Consider the following 21364-nt stretch of genomic DNA (forward strand, 5'->3'; position numbering starts at 1 on the left):
GTTGTTTAGTGAAAACTTTTGCTCCAGTTAATGTTTACTTCATTTGCATGCACAAACATTACGTGCTATCCCCCAAATATGTTGCTAACATAATCAACTGTTAAAGCCTGCTGTTAACTAACATGGCTCTTTGACTCAGTGTTGGCAGCTGTACCTTGCTGTTAGTTAACATTGGCGTTGCTCGTTTTTGACTTCAATTATCGTTAGATCATCTGCAAAAGCATCTACAGGCAATTAACATTACTAGGGTTTACTTGGCTGAGGTCAATGCGTTTAGGGCTTCGTTTAAAGCAAATTTATTGAATTTAATCCGACAAGTGCATAAGTGCATTGTTCATAGAGATTGACCCAAATCGCTAAATCACTGCAAACTCGAAATCGAAACGTTTTTGCTGTCTTTGTTTTCTATCTATGTATTTGCATCTGTATCTGTTGCGACCACGTTGCGGTTGAATAGCTTCAAGTATGCCAGCGATCTTTGATGTGATTTGCTGGCGCTCCGATTGCCAAATCTTTGCATTTAAGACCTTTACACCAGATGCAAGTACCACCAACTGTTGCCATGTGATCGCACGTACGTACGTATCTATCTATCAACCACGCAGTCATTAAACCTCAATAAAGCAACAGAGCCCTACCCCACCCCACACACCCAACGATGCCCACCCACAGACGAGGCATTCATAAAATACGATATTTGTAATCGTCTCTGATGCGATTACTTAAGAGTAACTATTGCTTCGATCTGTTACAATGTAGAGCCCCACAAATTGGGGCTTACAGTTACGCCCTAGGGTTTTATATAAAGCACTGTGCATTGCAGATTCGGGTCTTGGTAAGGATTTGGTTTGCCAAGGTCGTTGGAGTTACTTTTTTTATTATGGAGCTTACCGAATATGCGATTTTCGTCAGCCGTTGACCGTTTAATGGGGGCGAGCTAAATGTTGTGTGTGTGTGCCCGGATCACGAATTACTTAGCCGTGAAGTGAAAGTACATTATGTGTAGCAGACAATTGTTATGGCACAAGTGTGTCTCATTTCAATAAAATTATAGTCAAATTTTATGTGCTGTTGCTTGGCTCATGTTTGCATACACATAATTTCAATAAAAATGTACTTAATTGCCTGGTTGATTGATGGATTTCAAATGTTTTTATTTGCAGCGTCATGTTATGCAAAGATCGGCGGGTTGGGCATTGGGAAATCAAGGAAACGAACTGTTAACTTGACAGTCATTAGGCTCTAATTAAGTTCAGTTATTAATGTTTTCTTAAAGAAATATCGTTCTTTGCCTCGACTTGCCAATATGCATATATTATATTTATTTTAATTCGTTTGAAATTGAGTTTTTCTTATACATTTGTAATGACTAGAGCCACTCGCTGTTGACTTCCATTGAAGAAGTTAACTTTAAATGAACATAAAAACATAAAGTTAAAAATCGTTAACTAAAATTTAAATATTTTTTTTATTATTATTGACTATTGCATGTGGAGAGTGACAAAAGGGTTGAGAACAATTAACTCATCTATGAGCGATTTTTTGTTGTGTATAATTAATTTAGATCATCTCCGTTCAATTTCTGTACCGATTCGTAATATATTTTAAGGTATTTTGTTTTGTTAGTTGAGTGTTTTTTTTTCGTTCTTTATATAAATTATTTAATAAGTTAAACAGAATTTCATAAAAATCCGCTAAATTGGTTAAGTAACTCTTAACTAGCAACTGTTGTTGTTTGTTGTTATTGTTTTTATCGCCAGTTTGCTTCCTGCTGTTACTGTTGCTGCTACTGTTACCGTTGCTGTTACTGTTACCATTCCTGTTACTGTTGCTGTTGCTGTCGCTGTTGTTGTTTCTCTTCTTGTTGTTGTTTTAGTAGTCTGTGGCACCAATAACGCTGTACATCAGACGATTGAAAGAGCCGCTCTGGCGTATGTTCTCATCGTGGGTGTTTACCACCTGTTAAGCATATGTAAACAATTAACATTGGCATTAACAGCGCTCTGTTAATCAGCACTCTGTTACTTACATTGTACGGCGGCCGGGATGCTGGCGCTGATACTGGTTTCTGTAAAATGTATATGGGGAATGTAAGAAACAAAAAAAGAACTCTGGCTTAATAAATATATTTCCGTTAGATATTTCTTTATTAATATAGTTTAGTTATTTCTCACCGCAATAATCAAATGTTATGAGCGTGCTTTCAGTTAGCAGCTGACTTTGTTATAATGCCAAAAAATTGCTGATAATGCGATTGGGAAAATATACACAGAGATGGGATTAATGATGTTGTACGACTTGCAGATGCCATGACAAGTTATCAAAAAAACCGTATTAGTATTATAGTTATCATGACCAGTTAGTAATCGGTACACTGCCTAACAGTACATTAAACATTCGACTTAAAGCGGCGCTTAACATTCTGGTAGGCATAGCGTGGACATGGACACAAAATAAAGGACAATAAAAATGCTGTGACTGTACTAAACGAACAAAAATTTTGATTTGACTGTACGTGAGACGGCGATACAATTAAAAATATAGAGAGAGCAAGATAGAGATAGAGTATTCAAAGTGCAATCGAGCGATCTTGTCTGACAATATATTTATATATATATAGTATATATCAAATCTGACATAAAGTTTTCGAATACTTTTCGATTGGACGATTTGACAGTTGGCGCGATCTTACCTTTCCTGGAACCAATCTATTCGGCTGATAGACCTTAGTCTGCACAGGTATGGTTACTTCCTGTGGTGAGGATTGGCCATAGCTGCTGTAGCCGCCCTCTTCTTGTATGGCTCTGTAGGTGTCGCTATTCCTTGGATCGTAGACAACAGTTTTCTTATAACTGTGTGTCCGTCCGCGTTTGTCGTTTGTTCATGATTATTGTTTCAGGTTTTTATTGAGATCGTTGAAAGCGCCATTTTTTTAATTATTTGTCAACATAATGTTATGAAAATTTGAACGTTATTTCATTTCAGTTTTGGTTTTTGTTTTTTTTTTTTTTTTTTTTTGTATTATGGTTAAGTTCATACACATATATGAATATGTATGAATGTTTAGAGGTTTTTGTACATCGGTTGAGTAGCGTGAGACAGAGTAGTGAGAGAGAATAGAAAGAAAAAAAAAACAGGATGTGCACAAAATACGTTAGAATTATTTTGATTCTTGTTGTAGTTATGTTCTAATCAAATAGGCATAGTGTGCTCGTTGTCTTAAAACTCGACACTTTCTCAAACAACTTTAATTAATAATTTAAAAAAATTCAACAACTTGCTTAAAGCTAATTATTAAAAGTAAATTTTAACAGAACTGGCATAACAAAAGTTGAAAATTAATAAAAAAAAATGTATATATATATATATATATATTAATCTTTGGGTTTGATTAGTAAGGTCTTGTGGTATTACGGTTAATACTTAGAGGGTTTCTTGGAATTAGGAACTTGATGTGTGTTGTCTTTGACACTTTTAGTGGGAGAGTTCAGCAAACGTCTTTTAATGTTTGTTAATTGAAAAGGAACTTTTTGGGAATTGATTGTGAGGGCCGGTCAGCTTATCAATGGGCATGGGCTGGGCAAGGGGTTCATTGCTCTAGTAATAATTTTTGCTAATATTTTTTTATAAAAAAATGATTTTGATCATCAGTTTATTTTTGTTGATAGAGCTGCTGCAGTTGCTGTTGGCGCTGTTGACGTTGTTGCTCTGCAAGTTGATCTTTTTGCTTTTGATGCTCCAGTATTTTACGTTTTTGTTCCAGGAAAGATAGATCGATGAAAATTCTAACATTAATCGTGCAGCTAAGTTCTAAACATTATGTCTAAGATGGTATATTGGCTAGAGTATTGTGTTGTATTGATTGTTAGGCATCTTATCCAAATTATAAATATATGTATCAAGTATTCTGTTCGGCTGCTTACAAATTAATAAACGTATTTTCCCAATTCTGTAATATTTACAGCGTCTGTCCTAATTGCTTGTTACCTTTCACAATTGCGACACATTTGCCATTCTGATTGAGATTCAGTAAAAGTTCTAGGAACACACGCTGGCAACAACGAAAGGCCTGAAGAGGTTTAAACTCTGGTTTCTAGAGGTTTTGGGATAAGAATGAGAACTGTTGACTCCCATTCGCAAACCAGCTCGTCGGAGTTTTTACTTGCGATAGGAATGGGAACACGATAGACTCATACGATATGTGGACGAGAATATATATATAGAGGATAGTTACATATAGACAGCACATGCACTTGTTGTTCGTATTGTGTCTGGCTGTTGATTGTAGCATATGTATATAGAATATATATGTTTGACATAGGATTAAGACTTTACACAGGTTGCGCTTGTTGTGGCAGGGTATACAACAATTCGGTTAATTTATATTGGCAGGCAGGATAATGTGGTACAGAGAGTACAGCAGTACAGTGTGCACATGGGATATTTTTGGGAATGTGTATAGCAAACATTTAAGTTTCAAATAAGCCTAAAAATCAAGTTTCTAGAAGACCGAGTGCTTGGCTTCTTCATACGATCTCCAAGTAATGCAAAAATCAATCAATCCATAAAAAATGTGTTTATATATAGTTATCAGGCTGTGCTCAAAATATGATTACTTTTACCCGTCAAGTTTTGTTGGCAAAGGACGATGCAAAGGACTTTCCTTCAAGCGATAGCTATCGCTTGTGGCAAAGCTACAACAATATACATAGAATATATATATATATAGAGATATATGTATGTGGTGTATATAGAGCATATGTGTGTATATATAAACATAGAGCAAGTAGTAGACATACAACATCTATGAACGCCTTTGTCTTATTGGGTGTGTGTCTCTGTGGTTTAGTAAATTTGGTATCATTTTTGTTTGTCTCCTACGATTAATAGATTAGGTCTGCAACTTAATAGATTAGGTCTGCAACTTAACTAAGAATCAATCCGCACGGACTTTCGACTAATCAATATAATGGCTCGTTGTTTATATATTAGTTTGAAGCATACTAGGCGCGTCTTTTAGCTGCATACAAATTTGACAAAAAACTACGCAAATCAAAGTATTTTATTCAATTCAATTTTTCAAAAATATCGCAATTTGTTGGTTAACAGCGTTTTCGAAAATATTCAAAATTGTTAGTGTATTGTATTGTAACTAAGCTTTTGATATTGTCAGTTGAGTAGCATAAAGGTTTCCAAGTGGGTGGTAAACTTACGGAACTGTTGTTCTGATGGTGTCCTCAATGTTGTTGTTGGAGTACAGACCAATTGGCGAGTTGAATTGCTTGTGGAAAACCTAAGCGAGAATCGTATTGATGGCTGTCAGATTTGGCTGTTAAAGAGATTTTGTTTGTGTTTGGATACTCACTCTGCCAGTATCGGCATCCTGGCCAACAACCTTGTGCAACATGGTATCGGCAACGCGTTGCTTCATGATACTGTCATGGTAGTCGTGTCCGGGATGGGCGCGCACAGCTGGATTTGGGTAGTGTCTCAAGTATGAGTCTGTGCTGGGTGCATCCTTTTTCACTTTGGCACCGGGCAGAACCAGTGGAGTTGTTCGGTATGGCTGTGAAACAACAAAATGTCATTTGTGGTTAATTTATTACATTCTATGTGCCAAGCAGTGTGCAAACATTTGGCAGGATTACAAACTAGTATAATCTAAATAAATGAAATGAATTATGTACAAAGTCCGATGGGGCAACAACATCATGCGATGGTTGTTCAGTAGAACAACCGCAGCTTCCAAATGTATATAAAAACAATTTCGCTATGCTTTATACCACATACAGCAAAACATTTCAATTTATTTGCATGCATGTGTTTTGGTATCTTTGAATTTTGTATAAACTTTATTTACCAAAATTCCATTTCATGTATGAGAGTGTGAGCGTCTGTCTATACATATATTTTAAAAATATCTCAGCGTAGCAAGGCGAGACTAATATTTATAGGCGCTTACGTAAGCGTTTTCGCCTTCGTCCAGCAATTTTCATTTGCTGCTCGCTGTTTTATTTTTGAAAACAAACGCTGCCTGGTCACACGCAGCCGCACAAGCCCGTAAGTAATTTAATATTCGTGGCGACAATTCAAATATCTGCGCCCAACAATCGAATGCAACGCTGTGCAGTGTTGCCAGACTGCAGCTCAGACAGCTGATCGAGGTGCGCAGCTGAGACTTGTTTCGCGCCTTTTGATTACATTTTCTTTGCCACTAATCCCGTCGCGCTTTGCTCGAATATCGAAAGAAAAAACTTCAATTAATTAAATTAACTGCATAACTAGTATTAAAACAGTGCAACTAACTTTAAAAGCTTAACAAATGGCTGCCGTTCGTCGCTCCACGCGTCTGAGCAGCATTAACAAGTCTGCAGCAACGGCGACGGCAGCGCTGCCTCAGTCGCCGCTGCCCTCAACGCCACGACGCTCAGAAATTTGGCGCAGACGACAATCAAAGCAGATTCTAGACAGTGAAGACGAGGATCAGGATGATATTGTTAGTGTAATTTCAGAGAATAACGAAAACAGCAACCTGTTGAATCAAATGGACAAGGCGGGCAAACGTAAAACAGCCGCTGCGCAAAAAACACACCAAGAGCAGCTAAAGACGCCACGCAGCAGCAAGAAAACCACGACAAAAACCACGACTGAAGCGTTGACGACCATGGCCAAACGGATTGAGGCCAACAGACGTGCAGCAAAGCTCATGGATGACAGTAGCAGCAGCGAGGAGGAGCTAGATGAGGCGGCACATGTGTCGCCGCCTAAGCAGCGCAAGACACAGCCACTGCCACAGCATTTGATCAGCCCCTCGCGGCTGCTGGACAGACTGAGCATAGATGAGCGTGATGAGCAGGAGGAAAAACCAAGAAAGACTGAAACGCATACCAAAAAGGCGGAGCGGGAAGAATCTCCAAAGCCCTCGCCGCCACGCAATAAATATCAAAATGCGCGTCGTGTGCTCAACAGCGCCGAAACGCTTAATCTACCTGGTCGTGAGCCGCAGCTGCAGGAACTGCGCGAATTCTTTACCGAGCATTTGGAGTCTCAAACCTCTGGCAGTCTCTATGTGTCCGGCCAGCCGGGCACAGGCAAGACCGCCTGTCTGTCACTGCTGCTGCGCGCTCCGGAATTCGCCAAGCGACTGCAACGCGTCTACATCAACTGCACGAGCATTGCCAGCGTGGGCGCCGTTTATAAGAAGCTGTGCGCGGAGCTGCAGCTGAAGCCAATGGGCCGCACCGAGCGTGATCATCTGGCGGCCATAACACGCCATCTGCGCACAGCCAAGCGCATGTTGCTGCTGGTGCTGGACGAGATCGATCAGCTGTGCACAACACGACAGGAGGTTTTGTATACTATCTTTGAGTGGCCTGCGCTGCCCGGTGCCCGTATCTTGCTAGTTGGCATTGCCAACAGCTTGGATCTCACAGATCGTGCACTGATGCGCCTGAATGCGCGCTGCGAGCTGAAACCAAGACTGATGCACTTTCCGCCCTACACTAAGCCACAGATCGTAGAGATATTCAAATCGCGTCTAGCCGAAGCACAGGTTATGGATGTATTTCCGCCCGTCACGCTGCAGCTGCTCGCAGCCAAGGTGAGCGCGGTAAGCGGCGATGTGCGACGCGCCCTGGACATTGGTCGGCGTGTCGTGGAGATTGCCGAGCAGCAGAAGCGTGCTGGCGACAAAGAGTTCAACATGAGGGCACTCGAACTGGAGGGTCAGACCGCAGAGGCTAATGGTAAATGAATGCTATTTGGGCCCAATACAATTGATAATGTAATTAAATTCATTTATAGACACGCTCAAGCCTGTGCAGGTCAGCCAAGTGGCGGCAGTGCTCAACAAGGTCTATGGCGCCTCACAGAACCTAGAGGAGGACATTGAGGCTGCCTTTCCGCTGCAGCAAAAGTTAATGCTATGCTCGCTGGTGCTGATGCTGCGCAACGAGCGCAACAAGGACATCAGCATGGGACGGCTGCATGAGGTTTATCGACGCGTGTGTGCCAAACGCAACATACTCGCCCTTGATCAGGCCGAGTTTGCGGGCACCGTCGATCTGGTAGAAACACGGGGTATATTGCGCATTATGCGCAAGAAGGAGCCACGTCTCAACAAAGTCGTGCTGCAGTGGGACGAGGAGGAGGTGCATGCAGCACTAAGCGACAAGCAATTAATTGCTTCGATCTTGAGTGACACCGCCTGCTTGGCAAGGTGATGGATATGACCACAGCAACTAGTAGAATAATGAACATGATGATTACCTTTATATAAAAGAGTAGGTAAGCAATTTCGCCTCTTTTCGTTTAATTGCGCATTTCTTACAATTCTTATTCACCTTGGCCGTAGAACGAATCGAACGACGGGCGTACAATTTTGAGATATACGAAAATAAATTGAATACGTTCATTTTTTTTCTCCCTCTCTTATGGTTGCTATATTTAAAATTTGTGGCTGGCGCAGGCACAAAAATATTTTGAAATATCATTTGAGGGTCACTTTCGAAATTTTTAATTGAATTCAATCCCTCCGTTTTTATTGCACCCATCATAAATTTAAGTCAATCTGCCCAGACAAGTATCGTTTATAAATACATATTCAAAATGTTGACAAACTTACACTGACTTCATGTAGCTGCTAAGAACCTTAGTGTAAATTTAATAATAAATTAGTTTCGCAACATTTCTCTCAAAAATATTTAGCAACAGTTTTTTTTTGTTTTCAAATAGTGACAACAATTGTTCACTTTCGCTGCGCCACATTTTTTGATGCAATGCCAAAATCTTCCCACATGTTTAAACAATGGGGAATTGTGATTTTGTTTTTGGGTTTATTTTTCATTTAACTAATTATCGCCAGTGTTGGTTTCTATGTTCGTTTTCAGATTAATTTCATTTCGAATCATTTTGTTTATTATTTTGTTGCTGTTTTCGCAGTTGTTATTCGCTCAGAGAATTTTTTATTTTATTTTTCTTCTAAAAATATCCAACGAGGTATGAATTACATTGAGCACCAACCGAAAAAGCCATGAAAAATATGTTTAAAAAAAATTGTTTTTTTCCTATTCGCGCATATTGACGAAAAGCGAACAAATATGCTTAAATAATAAGCTAAACGGTGGGTGTATACATAGAAGAAGCAGAAAGTACGAGAAGAGAGCACATACATATACATATATGCTGCTCTCTAAACTGTATGAAATAAACCATTTGTTAAACTTTAGGAAAAGTAAAAATAATTGGAAATATGCTTCACAACTGTCGCTTACGTTGACACTTGCAATTGAACTTGAATTCCATTAGACATTTTTGACAGTAAAGGTGAAGTCTTTCAAATGTCCCAAATGTTTCTTAATGTAAAATTTTTCTTCATAAATTAGCATTTTTCCAGTGAACTTTTAAATAATAAGTTAGAATACTTGCTATACTATTTCTTTTAGTCTTGTAAAGCCTACTTTACGCATTTCCCTTTGAACTTTCGCTTTTATTTTGCTTAACATCGTATGCTTACTTGATATTGAATTAATTCATTGAGGTCTGGCTGCTCCTTGTAGTAGACGGGTGATCCATTTTTGAACTGAACGTACTCCATTTTAATTTGTGTGTGTGTGTGTGGGTTTTTGAACTTAAACTCCTTTGAGCCAAATTTGAATAGAATAGAAACGAAAATATTACTGAATACTCTTACGTAAGAACGAAATTTTTAAAAAAGCAATTTCTAATATCACAATTAATGATTATTATATTTTTTTTTTAAATATTTATTATGATTGCTTCTAATCTTTTTGTAGCTATTTGCGAATTGGGCAACTTGCTTTTGTGGCACGTTTAAATCAACGCTGCTCTGCTAACTCTTCTTCTTCTTCTTCTTGTTCACCACTTGCGGAGATCGCTTCACTAGGACTAGGAGGGATGTGTTTCGAGTAGACTTGTTTATTTTTCAATATTCCGAACGCAACTGATTTGAAAATTTTCAAATGCTGGCGAATTATTGCTATTTCGACTGCGCGGAATTCCAATCCGTCTATATAGAGTCTCTATATATGAGTTGTATAGCTGTCAATGTGTGTGTGTGTGCGTGTGTGTGTGTGCGTGTGTGTGTGTGTGTGTGGCCATATAGAACAGCATCAGCATCAGAGTGCGAGTGCTGACGGTCAGAGGCCGTCCAAACCCACGCACACCAGCACACAGATTCCCACATTCTCTCTCTCTCTCTCTCTCTCTCACTCAATTTGTTAAAGATACATATTCTTAGGCTAAATGTTTTGTGCAAATAGATTATTCACCGAGCGTAACGGCAAAATACAACAACTACTTACATATAAACTTGGACTTGGATGCTGCCGTGAGCGCTTTTCATTTACGCCCACGCGCCGTTCATAGAAAAAAAAAAGAAGAAGAACGGAAAGCCTCCCCAGTCCCTCCTTATAACGACATCTATATGTATTGTTGTTGTACACAGATGTGCCGTATGTGCTGTCAGTTTGTTTGTCCTGCCGCCTATTCATAAAACAAAATTATCTATATATATCATGTATATATTTTAATTGCCGATTTTTAGAGCAATTTCGGTTTTTCTCGCTTTATTTCCATTATTCATTCGAGAATTGGACAAACGTTGACCAGTACCGAGGTTATTGTTTTGCTCGATTGCAGAAACATTTATTCAAATTATTGCACAGAAATGTTGTGCTCATATTTTCTGTAGAACATTCATTATTGATGTGTTCAGTTTGCTTTCGCTGATTTGCTCTTGGAAATTGCGAACGAATTTGTCGAGCATTTTTGACAGCTCCATTTCTTCATTGTAGAATTAACATTGACATTTTGCCTGCAGCTAATTGATGTCTAAATCAATTTGACACTGGAGTAGGCATTGGGACAGGTGTAATTAACCTTCATAGGTTAGGCACACACCCAAATTAACAGCAGGCTGGGCGTCAAAGAACTTTCAAGTTCGACGGATAGACCCAAGGAACTCATAATTTACATTATAATATGTTTATTTGTCCAAGTCTGAAGGTTGTTTGTTTAATATTAGGTATTTTTGGAAGGGAATATTCGAAAGAAAATGAAAAAAACATTCTTTGAGTGGGTTGATCAAAAAGTTTTCCGAAAAACAAACTGATCTGTGCCAAATCAAAAAAGCTATTTTTATATATATTACGAATTCTTATAAGAGATAATTTATTTATAAGCTTCCTATTTTTGATTAGGTATATCAAATTGTTTGTTTCTTAGATCATTAAAAGCTTTAGGTATTTCAAGGGATCGTTTTTTTACAGCAAATAATCGTCAAAACAAAAATACAAATTATTGTGTTAACTTAATGACAAGTCATAACAAGCAGAAGAAAATAAATATGGCAACACCTTGATATATATTTATATGCTGCATTGACAAATCAAATGGCAACCTTGGCAAGTGGCAACATTGTTGTTTTCATTAACAGCGTCATCAGCTGAGGTGAGCTTGGCGCAACACTTTCGTTGGCATTGCCTGAAGATCACAAGGTAGTGTCCGACAGCGCCCTCAACAGCAGGCAGGTAATGCACATTCGTACAAAGACTGATATACTTGGTATATGTAGTATTCATAAAAATAAATATAAATGTATATATGTATATATATAAAGTACGCTGTTCACCTGCAGCCAGCCAAAGTGGCCGAGTAACAATTTTGAAAATAATGTTTCTATATTTGCGCCGTTGTTTGCTAAAAAAAAAAAGGGCGGCAGTTTTTGGGCGTTTTTGTTTATTTGCTTGCCAGTTTTCCACCTGCACATACTGCGTCACAAGACTTTCCTGTTTAGCGTTCACATTTTCACAGCTGAAACATGGTGTGTTTGTATATATTTGGCTAAATTTAGATCGTGTAAACAGTGGAACCTTGACCACAAAATGTCTATCCTCTGATGTCAGCAGATGGCGCACGATTTTTACAAAATTCATATCTATTTCAAAACAAATTCTGCTGCCTACTTCAGGGCGTCAGTTTAGATGCGAAAAATGAGTTTGCGTTGCATACTTTTGTGCGCAAAATTTAAAATGGCTGCAAATTCAATCAGATTTCGAGCATTTGTAAAAAGGGAGAGGAAGTTGAACTAAACAGTTTTAATTGGATTTACAACTCGTTTAAATTGCCTATGATCTGTGGTTTATGTTTTAATATATCAATTGTAGCCTTTTATTTTGGCACTCACCTGATTAACAATGAGTGCTTGCTCCTCGGCCACATCCTGTTGATGATCTCTCGTCGCTTTTGGTGCAAACACACTTGTGGGCGGCACATAGCCACCCGAGGGGTTCAGCTGCGGAAACACCGTTTGGGGCAGTGTATCGACGGGCAGCTGCAGCGCACGCTCAAAATGACTGGGCCCGGGCAAGAAGGGTGATGGTCCGCGATGCGGATGCTGGGACAGTTCCGGACTGGCCGGCGGCAACTTCGAGCTGCTGCCCGAGCCGGCATCCTGATTTACGCCCTGCATGTAGGCGATTGTGTTGTCTCTAGAAAAGAGATCGCATTTAATAAGTAGCAGCTGTAACTAAACCTTTTGGCGAGCTCACCTGTGCACCACCAAACTAATCTCGTTGCCTGCTCCGCGAAACAGCTGCTGGGCATCGGCGTGACTCAAGTCGCGTGCATCGTATTCGCCAATCTTGGCTATAATATCGCCACGCAACAGCTCCCCATACGACGGGCTGCCAACCTGCACCTGTGTGGACGAAGGTTAAACAAGTGAGACGTTTGTTAACCCAATTGGCCGGGCCTAGGACCGCTGTCGACCTTGACATCGTTGCACAGACATCATTATTATGAGGGCCCCCAAGTCCCATAGCCCCATTCCCATATTGTTTACATGCGTCGTATTCTATTTGTTGCGCCTCAATTAGTTTTACTGGCGTCTCAGAATATGCAAATCTTTGGCAACGTTGCCATTGCAACATTCCCCTGATATGCGATATATCGTGCGTGTGTGCGAGTGTGTGAGTGTGTGCCAGTTTCGCTATTTATACCCTACACTGTAAAGGGTGAAAAGGGTGTGCTAGCCAAGTAGCTAGCTTAGGGCGGTTTTTTTTTATCATTTCTGCTGTGTGCTTTCTTTCCTTTCTCTTAGCCAACTGGGAAACTCTACGAACTACAATTTGATTCTGACTAAGATTTTTGCAAATTATTTTTCCTAATAAGAAAACCGATTTATAACAATATTTTCTTGGTATTTTGCCATTGTTTCTCATCCTATGCAGAGCATTTTGCAGTCGCGTCCGCCCGTCCGTTGTACTTTTACTGTTTTGATTTGTTGTTGTTGTTTGTTTGTTTTGTCATTAAGTAGTGCAGAACCCAAAGGCCAAAGCAGTTTGGCAACGATAATGGACAGTTCTCTGTCGCGTTTGTGCAGCCTGTTGTGATGAATGGGCCGTCGCGGCGACATTAACCACAAAGCGACAGGCGAGAAGGAAGGAAACCCATTGCCAGCTCTTAGCTGCATCTGCTCTAGTTACATAATGCAGCCCCAATTGGTGGGCAAGCAGTTCGCCTCCACTTTACCCTGGTGATGATTAACGGCGTATCCAAATCGTTGCCACCGACCAAACGTATGCCCCAGGGCGTGCCCTGGCCATCACGCTGGAGCGTCACGGCGAACTCGTGCAGTTTTGGGCTCATATTGAACCGATATTGTTTGATTGTTCAGTTACACTAATTCACAGCTCAATTGAGCATATTAGAGAAGCTTCGTTAAGGGCAGTTGTTGTTGGGGCTGCCTTTTCACTCTGCATGCGCGAATCTTTAATTGTTTATTGGCCAAGTTCTCAGCCCGAGGCGGAGGTAAGCGCGTGCAGCGCGATTTTCGCGTATTATTCGATCGCAATGCTGCTCAAGTACTAATTTTAAAATACAATTTGTATTCCTTTTTGCAGCAAGCGGCAACGGATCGTGGTATACTACGAATACACTGCGCTACAATCATGTAGTCAGCGGGCTGAGAAACACGAACTCAATCCAAATGCCAATAATTTTCAATATGCGCTACGTCGAGAGCGTTTCAGTTTTGTTATGGGCTTGGTAACGAAAGTCATTTGTTTTTTTTTTGGAAAAAATTTGTAAAATACTAACAAGCACATGTTGTTCAGATCAGTTAACAAAAGTTCAAGCTAGAAATATATTTGAAAATGTACGGCATTTGTTTGCAACATTTTGTAACAACACTTGATCCAGTTGCATAGACAAAATGACCCTGAATTTAAACGCCACATGTCATCGTCTAGGGGCATAGAGCACGATCATCGCAGTGACGACGACTGCGACGACGATGATGAAGACCGAAGACGAATATATGTTGGGGCATATGTTTTTCAAAAGTTTCAACAATTTTGGTTTTTTTTATGATTTGCTCTTGCAGCCAAGCAAATGAGAGGCTGTAATTAAATTTATTTACTGGCACGCTTCAAATAGCGGCACTAGCAACAATAACAGTCGCTCATTTTAAATAAACAAATCAAATGTTTGCGGCATTAGTCAATGCGCGTTCAACGCGTCGTATACGCAATCTGCACAGACTGTTCCGCGGGGGTCATGTCCCATTCCAAAAACGATATGGAACTCTGTGGATGCAGAGTCGAAATGATAGGGAATATGTATATTGCGCCATAACGTCAAAAGAAAAATCGAAACGAAATTGTTTCCTTTTGTTTTTGGCAGCATTTTTACTTCTTACAACGGAAAATTCTTTTTGCTTCCCGTCGATTTCTCATATAGCAGGCGTTGATATACACATATTTACGTATACAATATATGGACTGGCATTTATTTTTGCAACCTATTTATTTGATTTGGTAGCATTTTGTTTGCCCCGATTCTAAAATGCTTTTACTATTTGTGAACTGAATTGCTTTCACATGATATTTGGTTGAAATTCTTTGATTTCATATGATTGATCAAATATAGAGCTTGTATTCGAATAGACATATTTAAGGTCGTTTAACCGATTTCGAAATTGTCTAGTTGAATCAGTCGTTAATGCTTATATATCATTAATTTTTCAAAAGCTTGCCATTAAATGCATTAAAAAGATTTTCCAAAATATTGGCACATTATTTTTGGCAACTGCAGCTAAAAACATTTGCGTCAATTTCACGCTATATCCCCATATGATAAATATATATGATTGCGGTTTGGGAATTTTGAGAGCCGCATTTTTAAAAGAAAAACTGCAGCAGTGGCCAATTAATTAAATTGTGCCCGACTAATTTACGGGCCGCCAAGTGCAAAATGCCATTGAACTGATTTCTAATGTGGTGGCAGAGAGTATTGGGGCCATACCAGCGACGATTGACAGGCCATATGCCGATGCCGATGCCGCAGCATAGTCGACAGGGGTTGGTCTCTTGACTTACCCCATTGTGTAGCTCATCGGCAAAGTGGACACGCTTCTTGTTGCCACTGTTGCTGCAACGTCGCTGCGTCAGACGGGATGTTGAAATTGGCAACGTGGACGTTGGGGTAGACTTTACGTCATGTACATAACTGGGCACCTTCCAAAAAGCCGGTCGAGCGTATGACGATCTGTTGGTCGTCATTGCTGGCCAACGACTAGCGTAAACAATTGGAATGCGCCACAAAAACCATATAAACAATTGAGAATTGCTCTCTTTTTCTATTTTACGGCCGCACAGACGTCCATGCGTCTGCTCACGCCAACGCGTATGTGTAATTTAAATGGCGCAAAGCTAGAAAAAAAAAAGAATAAAGTGCATAACGAGCGCAAAATAACATGTTCATTATACGAATCGGCTGAAAAAGAGTGAAAAGTGTAATTAATGCAGTGAAAGAGTGAACACATGACAATATTTATTGATTCAAAATAACAGCTAAATTTACAAAATTTAAAAACTGCGCGCAGGCAACTTCACGTGAGTCGAAAATTGCGTGCAGCCAACTTCATGCGAGTGCCAGCGTTGCCACATAGTAGTTTTATCTTATACATTAATTGGCGTACTGCAGTTGCAGTTTTACATTCCTGCTATTATTAATTGTGTAAATGACAACAAAGCAATAACATACGCGAAACAGACGTATTATTTATAACTTTATGGAGAGAGTAAGGATTTGCGGCAAGCATGTCTATTTTTAAAGTGCGGTATGTACATCTGGCACCTATGGGAAGCAAGCCAAACTAAGAGAAAGTCTGTGTTGTTTATGCAGCGTTAAGGAATTCGAGGATATTTTTGCACAGGATGTAATTGAACTTAAGCAACTGCGTCGGCACACTTTCAATGGTTGGTTGGAGCTATTATGAAGATGTTTAAAAATAACCAGCACTTACGCACAAATCGACAGGTGTGCCAGATGTACTCAGCTTTCGGGCGCTCAGCTGGAAAATGTTGTTGGGCTATCTAGGACCCAGACGCAGCAGTTGGCCCACAACATTGGCGCAGAAGCGAGCGCTCTATAAACAATTCATTATGGAGCTAGTGCTTCCGCCTGGACACACACATAATGGCGCTGGCGACAGCGATGATGAATCGAGGGGCGTTGGCCTGCAAGATCATCCGCTTAGCGAGGGGCCGGAGAGCGCTTGGAACACGTTTTTCAACGATAACGAATTTCTGCTGCAAATTGATAAAGATGTGAGGCGTTTGTGTCCGGACATATCGTTCTTTCAACAGCCCACGGATTATCCATGTGAAATTGTTGTACACAGCAAGGGGGAGCAGGGTAGGAGGCTACACGAGCGTGTGGTGCCCTCCGTTCTGAGCTCGGCAAATGTTGAACGCAAAGGTCTGGGTGTGACTAAGGTGAGTCTGAATGGCATAAAGACGTGTTGAATATAGGATTAAGCGATCAAGAAACCTTCCATTATGCATTCCATGCGGAATTTAGCAGCAAGTAAGTTGGTTTAACATGAAATAATACAACTCTAACCATATGAATCAATCACACATTCAGATAAACTTGATAACAAAACGCTCGGCCGAAAACTATGCCGCCATGGAAGAAGGCCAAGAAGCGCATTGGGAGGTTGTGCAACGAATTTTATTTATATATGCCAAACTTAATCCCGGTCAGGGATATGTACAAGGCATGAATGAGATAGTTGGGCCCATTTACTACGTTATGGCCTCAGATCCGGATCTATCGAATCGCGCACACGCCGAGGCAGACTGTTTCTTTTGCTTTACTGCATTGATGAGTGAAATAAGAGACTTTTTTATAAAAACATTGGATGATGCGGAAGGCGGCATAAAATGCATGATGTCCAGGCTTTCGAATATGCTGAAATCAAAAGATATAAGCATATACAATCGCCTTAAAAGTCAGGAGCTGCATCCTCAATACTACAGCTTCAGATGGATCAATCTGCTACTCTCACAGGAATTTCCACTGCCCGATGTGTTGCGAATATGGGACTCGGTATTCTCGGATGAGAAGCGTTTTGATTTTCTTATTAAAATTTGTTGCTCCATGATATTGTAAGTCACAGGCACGCTTTAAAGATGACAAAGCTAATAATATATTACCACAGAATTCAGCGGGACGCCATACTGGAGAACGACTTTGCCTCGAATGTGAAACTGCTTCAGAATTATCCACCCATAGATATTAATGTTGTTTTGACTCACGCAGTCTCGTTGGCGTAGCAGACGACGTTTCCGAATTTAAAGCCACAGCTTGCGCCTAATTTAATGACCTGAGAAATCAATATTCTGATGAGCAATACGTTAAGCAATCATTGACAGCGTCGCAAACGCCAAAACTAACAAAACGCACGAGTCGTATACTCAAAACTCTGTATTTATACATGTGCTTTTGATAAAACTTTTAATTTTATAAATTTTTTTTCATTAATAAACTAATGAATTTTAACATTCTGTGTCCAAATAATTAAAAACTCAGAAACGTCAAATAAGTCGCGATCTGTTACTTAAAAGAACTCTGAATCTGCACCATCCGAAGATCGGTTTAGAATTCCGAACCACCTTTAGCTGTTACGTCATCCTAGCCTTTCAACTTTGGGGCAGTGTCCTTGCAAATGGTCTGAGCAATAAATTCTATCAAAGTGCGAGTTGGACGACCAGCCATTCCACGTCGCAAATACTCGAACTCTTCACCCGCTGTTACCATCACATTGGTAGCGTCCTGGGAACAAAAGGCCAAATTAAGCACCACCCCTTAATGCGCACCTTAAAGAATGACTTACAATATGCATCCATTGGCCGCATGGCACGAATTCACGCAGGAAGGCAGCCGCCTTGCAGGGACGGCCTCCACGTCCAATGCCGTAGTTCTGAACATCGCTACGTCCACCAGCACGGACGGACTTGCTGTAGTAGTTCCACAATGGGAAGCGCCAGACGCGATCTCCGGTGTGCATGCTGGCATGCTTGATCTGTTGCCAGAGAATTTCAGAGTTTGTGAAGATACCGCATGCAGCTTCGTCCAAAGCCTGACGCATATAGCCCGAGCAGGTGCCAATATCAATGATGCACTTGGGGCAGAAGTTCTGACCGTACAGCAAGGCATCAGCCAGAACCAGAACATCCTCATGGTCGGTACACTGGACCTCGATTGTCTTGCCATTCATCGATTTGACCATGTCGCCTGGACGGAATGAGTTGCATCCAATGACGTTTTCACAGAGTGGTATGAGACCGCGAATGTTGACCTAATGTACAGATTAGCAATATGCTGTGCTTTGGAGGATTGAATAACTCACCGGCAAACGCAGTCCTGCTACGGCACGACAGGTTGCCACAACCACAGCGGCTCCGGTCATGTCACCACGCATGTGGAAGAGCTCTCCACGTTCCTTCAGGCATAAGCCACCGGCATCAAAGGTCACACCTTGACCGACCAAAACAATGGGACGCTCCTCGGCGCATGTTCCGTAGTAGCTCAGCTCTAGGAAGATCGGTGGCTCACAGGAAGCCTTGCCCACCGCCAAGAAGGCGTGCATCGACTGGCTCTCGGCCCAGCCTTCTACTTTGACTTCCACATTGACACCCGATTTACACAGAACTTCGACGACGTTCTGGGCAAATGCTGTGGGGGTTAGCAAGTTGGAGGGCATCTCTTGCAGCTGCCTGGTCAGATTCTGTGCGGCGGCTTTTTGCAATCCAATACGCCAGCCCTCGATGTCGCAGATCTCATCTTTGTTGGTATATAAATCAATTGATGGGACCGACATACGCCGCTTGGGATCGCGCAACTCCTGGTATACCCAAATGCCCAAAGCCGCTCCCTCAGCGGCCGATTCGGCATGTCCGCAGTTTTCCACTTCAATGCGATCGGTGTCTAGTTCGGCCAGGATCCTGCAGGCGTCAGCCACCGACCGACGAATGGCCTCTTTTTGCTCATCGAGCACCTCGTAAGGATTATAGCCCAGGCATTCCTTGCCCAGACCTATCACAGCCACCGCCGAGTAATAGGGTACCCGCTCGGGCTCAATCGCGAACAGCATCCGCGTCTCGCCGCGCTTCGGCATGGGTCCAGACATGCGCAGCACCTCCAGCAAACGTCCGTGCGTCTTTTGGACATTGTATCGCCAGCCGGCCTGGGTCAAGATACCGGCATCGTTCTTGTCCTCTTCGTCCGCATAGACTCCGATAATCAGGCCACGTGATGGGGGATCTGCGCAAATTTCCATCTGCTGTATCTGCAACATCTGGTTAATCATCTGCGAGTAGGTTCTCTTAAAAATTGTTTGCCGCGATGGTAAAGCCCGAGAGGCCAGACGTCTTGTTACGCGAAACATTTCGACTTTTTACTAACTATAACTCTGAAAATATTTTGTAAACGATAATTGTACTTTTTAGGCACAAAATTGAAAGATTTTTTTCCGGAATTCTTTAAATTGTTGCGTGTTCTATCGCCAAAGGAATGAAAATAATACTTCAACGTGCTGGCTACATGCCCTTACAATGCCACCACAATTTCTACTGCTACTAGATCGAAAAAAAATTATATATGCAGCTGGAAATTTGAAAATAAGAATTTCAAGTTCAGGGGCATAGTAGGTTTTCCTAAATTCGAGAGTACTCGGCATGAAGATACCCTATAGTATAGGGACTAAACCATAATTACAATTTGTTTAATAGGTATTCAATTTGATAGGGTATAGAGACTATACCAATTGGTTCAATAGGCATACTCCAATACGAGAGTACTCGACATGAAGGACTTATACCATAATTCCAATTTGTTCAATTAGTATACATTTCGATCGGCATAAAGATACCCCATAGTAGAAGGCCTATACCATAGTTCCAATTTGTTTAATAGCTTTATAATTCTATAGTAATTGACACTTAGATACCCTTTAGTATAGGGTCTTAACCATCGTTCCAATTCGTTGAATAGGTATACAATTCGATAGGGTATAGAACCTAACCATACTTTCAACTTGTTTAATAGGCATACTCCAATACGAGAGTACTTGACATGAAGATACCCTATAGTAAAAAACCTATACCATAGTTTCAATTTTTTCAACTAGTATACATTTCGAGAGTAATCGGCATAAAAATACCCTAAAGTATTGGGTCTATACCATAATTCCAATTTGTTTAATAGCTTTACAATTCGATAGTACTCGACATAAATATACCCTCTAGTATAAGGTCTATACCAGACTTTCAATTTCTTCAATAGACATATTTCAATACGAGAGAGAGTACTCGACACAAATATATACCCTATTGTATAAGGTCTCTACCATAGTTCCAATTTGTTCAATAGGCTTACAATTCGAGAGTACTCGACATGATGATACCCTATAGGGCCTAAACCATAGTTAAAATTTGTATACCATATACACTTTACACTCCTGATTTATGCAAGCGGCATTTCTGTTGCTCGTTTCCTCTACTTTTCCACCATTTTAAATGATAATATTTAAAAAATTAATGGATGAATTAAAATATATGCCTGTGACAAACATGTTCAAAAGTTAAACACAAATACACAGAAGGTGCTGTTAAAATTCGCAATGAGTTTAGGCTTCGTGCAAGACTGAGGAGGAAACCGGGAGTTTTTTGAAATACCGAGGGCCCTTTCAACTTCTTGGAGTTAATATATGAAACATGGCTGCAAACCCCCGCACTGCTTTAATCTGTGAAGTCGGGCTTTTGGCTCGAGCCTTGGCTAAGCAAATTTCTTTCAATTTGCAATATAACCTTTCCAATTTATCATAAATTAAATTGATTATTTTAGCATAAACTTTTTTATTGCAAAAAGTGAATATTTCATAATTTTTGCAACAATATTTATCGAATAGCGAACAGATTATTTTATTTAATATAAATCAGTTTGGGTTTGACTATTCCTTATTCATTTTATCTAAATCAAGGTTTAAGGGTCTATT

At 40.5% G+C, this 21364-nt stretch overlaps 4 protein-coding genes across 20 annotated transcripts; 2 read left to right on the plus strand and 2 right to left on the minus strand.

The window, feature by feature from the left end:
- Positions 1–1451: 1451 nt before the first annotated feature.
- Positions 1452–15596, minus strand: Zasp66 (PDZ_signaling and DUF4749 domain-containing protein Zasp66). 15 transcript variants are annotated; one of them, XM_064685271.1, is made up of 10 exons: positions 15399–15596; positions 12570–12718; positions 12206–12509; positions 9515–9637; positions 5366–5566; positions 5214–5293; positions 4623–4694; positions 2693–2852; positions 2030–2068; positions 1634–1959 (listed from the first exon to the last, which is right to left on the minus strand). In XM_064685271.1, exons 1-10 carry the CDS (start codon positions 15579–15581, stop codon positions 1873–1875), a joined length of 1398 nt encoding a protein of 465 aa, XP_064541341.1. In that variant the 5' UTR covers positions 15582–15596; the 3' UTR covers positions 1634–1872. The 15 variants fall into 15 exon arrangements, with proteins under 15 accessions (XP_064541349.1, XP_064541351.1, XP_064541341.1 ...); XM_064685272.1 differs by lacking the exon at positions 15399–15596 and adding an exon at positions 13552–13882; XM_064685279.1 differs by lacking the exon at positions 2693–2852 and having other exon boundaries at positions 1452–1959.
- Positions 6203–8419, plus strand: Cdc6 (Cell division cycle 6). Of its 2 annotated transcripts, XR_010436647.1 has the most exons (3): positions 6203–7745; positions 7804–8286; positions 8354–8419. XR_010436647.1 is itself a non-coding variant. In XM_064685267.1 (2 exons), the coding sequence occupies exons 1-2, from the start codon at positions 6323–6325 to the stop codon at positions 8220–8222; spliced, it is 1842 nt and encodes a 613-aa protein (XP_064541337.1). In that variant the 5' UTR covers positions 6203–6322; the 3' UTR covers positions 8223–8419. The 2 variants fall into 2 exon arrangements, 1 of the variants encoding a protein (XP_064541337.1); XM_064685267.1 differs by having other exon boundaries at positions 7804–8419.
- Positions 15597–15983: 387 nt separating the features above from the next.
- On the plus strand, positions 15984–17868 carry LOC135430565 (TBC1 domain family member 13). 2 transcript variants are annotated; one of them, XM_064685288.1, is made up of 5 exons: positions 15984–16141; positions 16207–16280; positions 16342–16799; positions 16951–17474; positions 17528–17868. In XM_064685288.1, exons 1-5 carry the CDS (start codon positions 16122–16124, stop codon positions 17640–17642), a joined length of 1191 nt encoding a protein of 396 aa, XP_064541358.1. In that variant the 5' UTR covers positions 15984–16121; the 3' UTR covers positions 17643–17868. The 2 variants fall into 2 exon arrangements, with proteins under 2 accessions (XP_064541358.1, XP_064541359.1); XM_064685289.1 differs by lacking the exons at positions 15984–16141; positions 16207–16280; positions 16342–16799 and adding an exon at positions 16868–16890.
- S-Lap2 (Sperm-Leucylaminopeptidase 2) lies at positions 17807–19884 on the minus strand. The gene is made up of 3 exons (XM_064685269.1): positions 18719–19884; positions 18203–18667; positions 17807–18141 (listed from the first exon to the last, which is right to left on the minus strand). Exons 1-3 carry the CDS (start codon positions 19754–19756, stop codon positions 18001–18003), a joined length of 1644 nt encoding a protein of 547 aa, XP_064541339.1. The 5' UTR covers positions 19757–19884; the 3' UTR covers positions 17807–18000.
- Positions 19885–21364: the final 1480 nt, after the last annotated feature.

This window comes from Drosophila montana, unplaced genomic scaffold (assembly GCF_035044405.1).
Source record: "Drosophila montana isolate Dmon_TW-CO22-7 unplaced genomic scaffold, ASM3504440v1 contig_3029_1, whole genome shotgun sequence".
In the NCBI taxonomy this organism is placed as follows: Eukaryota; Metazoa; Arthropoda; class Insecta; order Diptera; family Drosophilidae; genus Drosophila; species Drosophila montana.

Coding starts and splice junctions, on each gene's coding strand:
- Zasp66 (XM_064685271.1), bottom strand. CDS start 15,581: ATGACGACCAACAGATCGTCATACGCTCGACCGGCTTTTTGGAAGGTG. Junction 5,567..9,514: donor ATGAATTAATTCAATATCAA/GTAAGCATACGA, acceptor GTTGTTTCACAG/CCATACCGAACAACTCCACT. Junction 1,960..2,029: donor CATCCCGGCCGCCGTACAAT/GTAAGTAACAGA, acceptor TATGCTTAACAG/GTGGTAAACACCCACGATGA.
- Cdc6 (XM_064685267.1), top strand. CDS start 6,323: ATGGCTGCCGTTCGTCGCTCCACGCGTCTGAGCAGCATTAACAAGTCT. Junction 7,746..7,803: donor TCAGACCGCAGAGGCTAATG/GTAAATGAATGC, acceptor ATTCATTTATAG/ACACGCTCAAGCCTGTGCAG.
- S-Lap2 (XM_064685269.1), bottom strand. CDS start 19,756: ATGTTTCGCGTAACAAGACGTCTGGCCTCTCGGGCTTTACCATCGCGG. Junction 18,668..18,718: donor TAGCAGGACTGCGTTTGCCG/GTGAGTTATTCA, acceptor TCTGTACATTAG/GTCAACATTCGCGGTCTCAT. Junction 18,142..18,202: donor GCGGCCAATGGATGCATATT/GTAAGTCATTCT, acceptor TTTTGTTCCCAG/GACGCTACCAATGTGATGGT.
- LOC135430565 (XM_064685288.1), top strand. CDS start 16,122: ATGTCTATTTTTAAAGTGCG. Junction 16,800..16,950: donor AAGGTCTGGGTGTGACTAAG/GTGAGTCTGAAT, acceptor TCACACATTCAG/ATAAACTTGATAACAAAACG. Junction 17,475..17,527: donor ATTTGTTGCTCCATGATATT/GTAAGTCACAGG, acceptor ATATTACCACAG/AATTCAGCGGGACGCCATAC.